This window comes from Lactuca saligna, chromosome 8 (genome assembly GCF_052625555.1).
Source record: "Lactuca saligna cultivar CGN05327 chromosome 8, ASM5262555v1, whole genome shotgun sequence".
Lineage (NCBI taxonomy): Eukaryota > Viridiplantae > Streptophyta > Magnoliopsida > Asterales > Asteraceae > Lactuca > Lactuca saligna.
In genome coordinates this window covers 57,097,305-57,100,679 of record NC_136424.1, presented here as the reverse complement: position 1 = coordinate 57,100,679, position 3,375 = coordinate 57,097,305, and the positions used below count along the sequence as shown (strand labels likewise).

Sequence of the window (3,375 nt, the reverse complement as noted above, 5' to 3'; positions counted from 1 at the left end):
AATATAGTAATCACAAAAATTGATAATAAAAAAGTGGTTGGCTATATAAATATTCACGAATAAGATATCTTCATCTTAAATATTACATATTTACTCCAATTGTCCAAAAAAATATCCAAAGCAATGATTGATTCAAAGTGATGTTTAGTTTTATTATCTTTTTCGTTTATTTTCATGCCAAACCACACACATGTATAATCTAATACCAAATTGCTTTTTATTTATTTATTTAATACTAGGTTGTTTATTTGTTGTATCAAAATATTTTCATATACATATATCTTAAGAGGTTATTTGATATGATTTTTATTGGGTCAAATAAAAAAAGTGGAATCTGATTTAATTAACTCCTAAGATATATTTATTACTAGGTTAGCAAGTATCAAACATTTAAATTTTGTCTCCACTCACAAAATAAATAAAAACAATTTCTTTTTCTATTTTGTATTTAATGATCGAAAAAAGAAAGAAATAAATGCAACTGATTTGTCTCATCCAAACCTCCATTCGATGATATATTGCAAAGAAGCATCCACGGATTATTAAACCAATCAAAATCCCATCGCCCTCGTACTCTCTCTGCAATTCATTATTCACTTTCCAAAATGCCCTAATTTCCACCATTAAAACGATGAAGATGAAGACCCTAAGGGATTAACAAATCCTCAATCTATCCCTTCTTCACTTCTCTTCTTGTTCGAAATCAGGGTTTTAGGGATAGAAAGATAAAAAGAAAAAAAAAGGGTTTTTGTTTTTGATTGCTTCTGTAACTATTTCTCTGACGATCATTGGATGCACGTGGGGTACGCGAAGCAGAAATTTCTTTCGTTTTCTCATTGCATACATTTATTTGTTTTTCTTTTTATAAATTAATTATTTCTTCAAGGGGTTGGCCCCAATGACTCCATGTTACGACATCTTGATTGTATTTTATTCAAGTTTTATACAAATCAGTAAAAATGTAAGCAAAGCATCAAGATCAGAGTCAATAGTTTGTATCTATCGTCACTGTGTGTTTGTGTGTGTAATAAGTGTGAGTTTTTTTTATATATATTCATACCCAACTTCCACTTTAATCATCTTCTTCCTTCTTTTGCCACGCATCCCCCCTTTCTTTTTCTTATTTGTAAGCCCCCCCTTTCTCTCTCTCTCTCATAAATTATGATCCTAGATTTTTCATTGCAGCTTCAAGAATGTATGATGTCGAGGATAATTTTGTTTAATTTCTTTTGTCTTTGTATACCTAATTGTGATCTGGATTTTTCTAGAATGCAGTAGTATGATATTATCTCTCTGTTTTTACTTTCTTTACTATAAAATCCGTTACTTTTCTTAAATCTTCAACTCTTCATTGTTATTCAAGAAAAATTTCATTATGATTTATCCAAGACATGACATGATGATCACATTGAATTATGTTTCTTTTGATGAATCAGAAATTAAATTGAAATATGGAATCGAAAAAAGACAGGGGTGAAGTGAGGATTCATGAAAATTTGGATGAACTTAGCACAGATTTGGCTGATTACGTGGCAGAATTATCAGAGGCATCTGTGAAAGAACGTGGCGTTTTCGCCATTGCTTTGTCTGGAGGTTCTCTCATTAGCTTAATGAGGTACAATTACAAATACAATATTTAATTATTATTTGATCAATTATTGATATTTTTGTTCATCGAATAATATGATTTTTAAACAGGAATCTATGTGGAGCTCCTTATAACAAAACCGTAGATTGGTCCAAATGGTATATATTTTGGGCAGATGAACGTGTGGTTGCCAAAAATCATGTCGATAGTAACTATAAACTTGCAAAAGATCATCTTTTGTCTAAGGTAATTAATTAATTCTTGTTTTATAATTGGATCTGGTTATCTTTCTTGATTTAATATTCGTTGCATAAAGATTGTCGATTTATTTTATAGTTTATATCTAGAAATATTTCATAATCAAAAGAACACTAATCTTGTTTTTGCCTTATCCATTTCTTGATTTTTAAGATCTTAATCACATTTCCAGTTGTTACCCACATTATCCCTTTGTTTATTTGATATTGTTGTGGGACAAAAGTTCCCCACTTTTATTTTTTAATATTCACTTGAAGCCAACAATTTAAGGGTCTATCCCTTTACAATAGTTACGTATTCGATTTGTAGTTTGTTCAGCTTTTCATATACAATATGTGGACCACCTTTAGTGGTCCACCAATAACTTCCATCGTAGTTTTAAGTTGAACAGTTAGATATTGGGTTTGTGTCTATAACTGAGTAGTGATAGACACAAACCCAATAAATTAAATCAATATTTAAAAGTTTTTGGGCTTGTCTCTGACAAACCCAGGAACTTATATCATGATTATCATGATTTTAAGTTGATTAGACAGTTACCTATTATTTCAAACAATAGGTAACTGAAAGTAATCTGGCTAATCGGTAACTTTTGCAGTTACCTATTGTTCCGAGCCATGTACATTCCATCAATGATTCCCTCACAGCGGAAGAAGCTGCAACCGAATACGAGTTTGTGATCAGACAACTTGTGAGGACACGTGTCATCAACGTGTCTGACGTCAGCGACTGCCCGAAGTTTGACCTAATCCTACTTGGCATGGGCCCGGATGGACATGTGGCGTCTTTGTTCCCTAACCATTCGGTTCTTGAAGAAAAAAACGAGTGGGTGACATTCATCACCACTTCGCCTAAACCTCCGCCCGAAAGAATCACCTTCACCCTGCCCGTTATCAACTCTGCTGCCAATGTGGTGGTGGTGGTGACAGGTGGCGGAAAGGCAGAAGCTGCCAGGCTGGCGATAGATGATGTGGGACCCGAGTGTGAGGTGTTGCCAGCTAGGATGATTGAACCGGTTGTTGGGAAGTTGGTTTGGTTTTTGGATAGCCAAGCTGCTTCAAAGCTGAAGAGCTTTTCTTAATTTTCTAAGTAGAGAGGGTTATGCTCTTAATGTTAGTGGAGGGATTCATACCTGTTTTTGGATAGTTTTTCATTGTTTTTTGGGTACCCATGTGGCAAAAACGTGATTTACCCTTTTTTGGGTTTTTTTTTTTTTTTTTTTTTCATTTGCAAGAGGTGTTTGACAACTTTACCCTTGGAATTACATCTTTTGGACTCTTTTGTGGATAGTGATGACCTCATTTGCACATGTTGCATTTCATGGTGTTTTGACAACGTTACCCTTGAATCATTATTAAGCAAAAGAGTACCATTACCTATCTTATATAGTTATATATCTCCAACAACATGGGACCTCATCCATGATGATAAGTTTTTTTAGTATATATGCAAAGCCAATTATCAAAAGTTTGAATGATTATAAGTTTATATTAATTTCGTTCTTCATTATTAGTGTCAGCAAGATTTGA

The 3,375-nt window shown here is 33.2% G+C and overlaps 1 protein-coding gene across 4 annotated transcripts; it reads left to right on the top strand.

The window, feature by feature from the left end:
* The first annotated feature begins 531 nt into the window (after positions 1-531).
* Positions 532-3,162, top strand: PGL1 (6-phosphogluconolactonase 1). Of its 4 annotated transcripts, none has more exons than XM_078971255.1 (4): positions 532-803; positions 1,437-1,615; positions 1,699-1,834; positions 2,445-3,162. In XM_078971255.1, exons 2-4 carry the CDS (start codon positions 1,452-1,454, stop codon positions 2,925-2,927), a joined length of 783 nt encoding a protein of 260 aa, XP_078827381.1. In that variant the 5' UTR covers positions 532-803; positions 1,437-1,451; the 3' UTR covers positions 2,928-3,162. The 4 variants fall into 4 exon arrangements, with proteins under 4 accessions (XP_078827381.1, XP_078827380.1, XP_078827382.1 ...); XM_078971254.1 differs by lacking the exon at positions 532-803 and adding an exon at positions 1,019-1,126; XM_078971256.1 differs by lacking the exon at positions 532-803 and adding an exon at positions 1,092-1,195.
* The last annotated feature ends 213 nt before the right edge of the window (positions 3,163-3,375 follow it).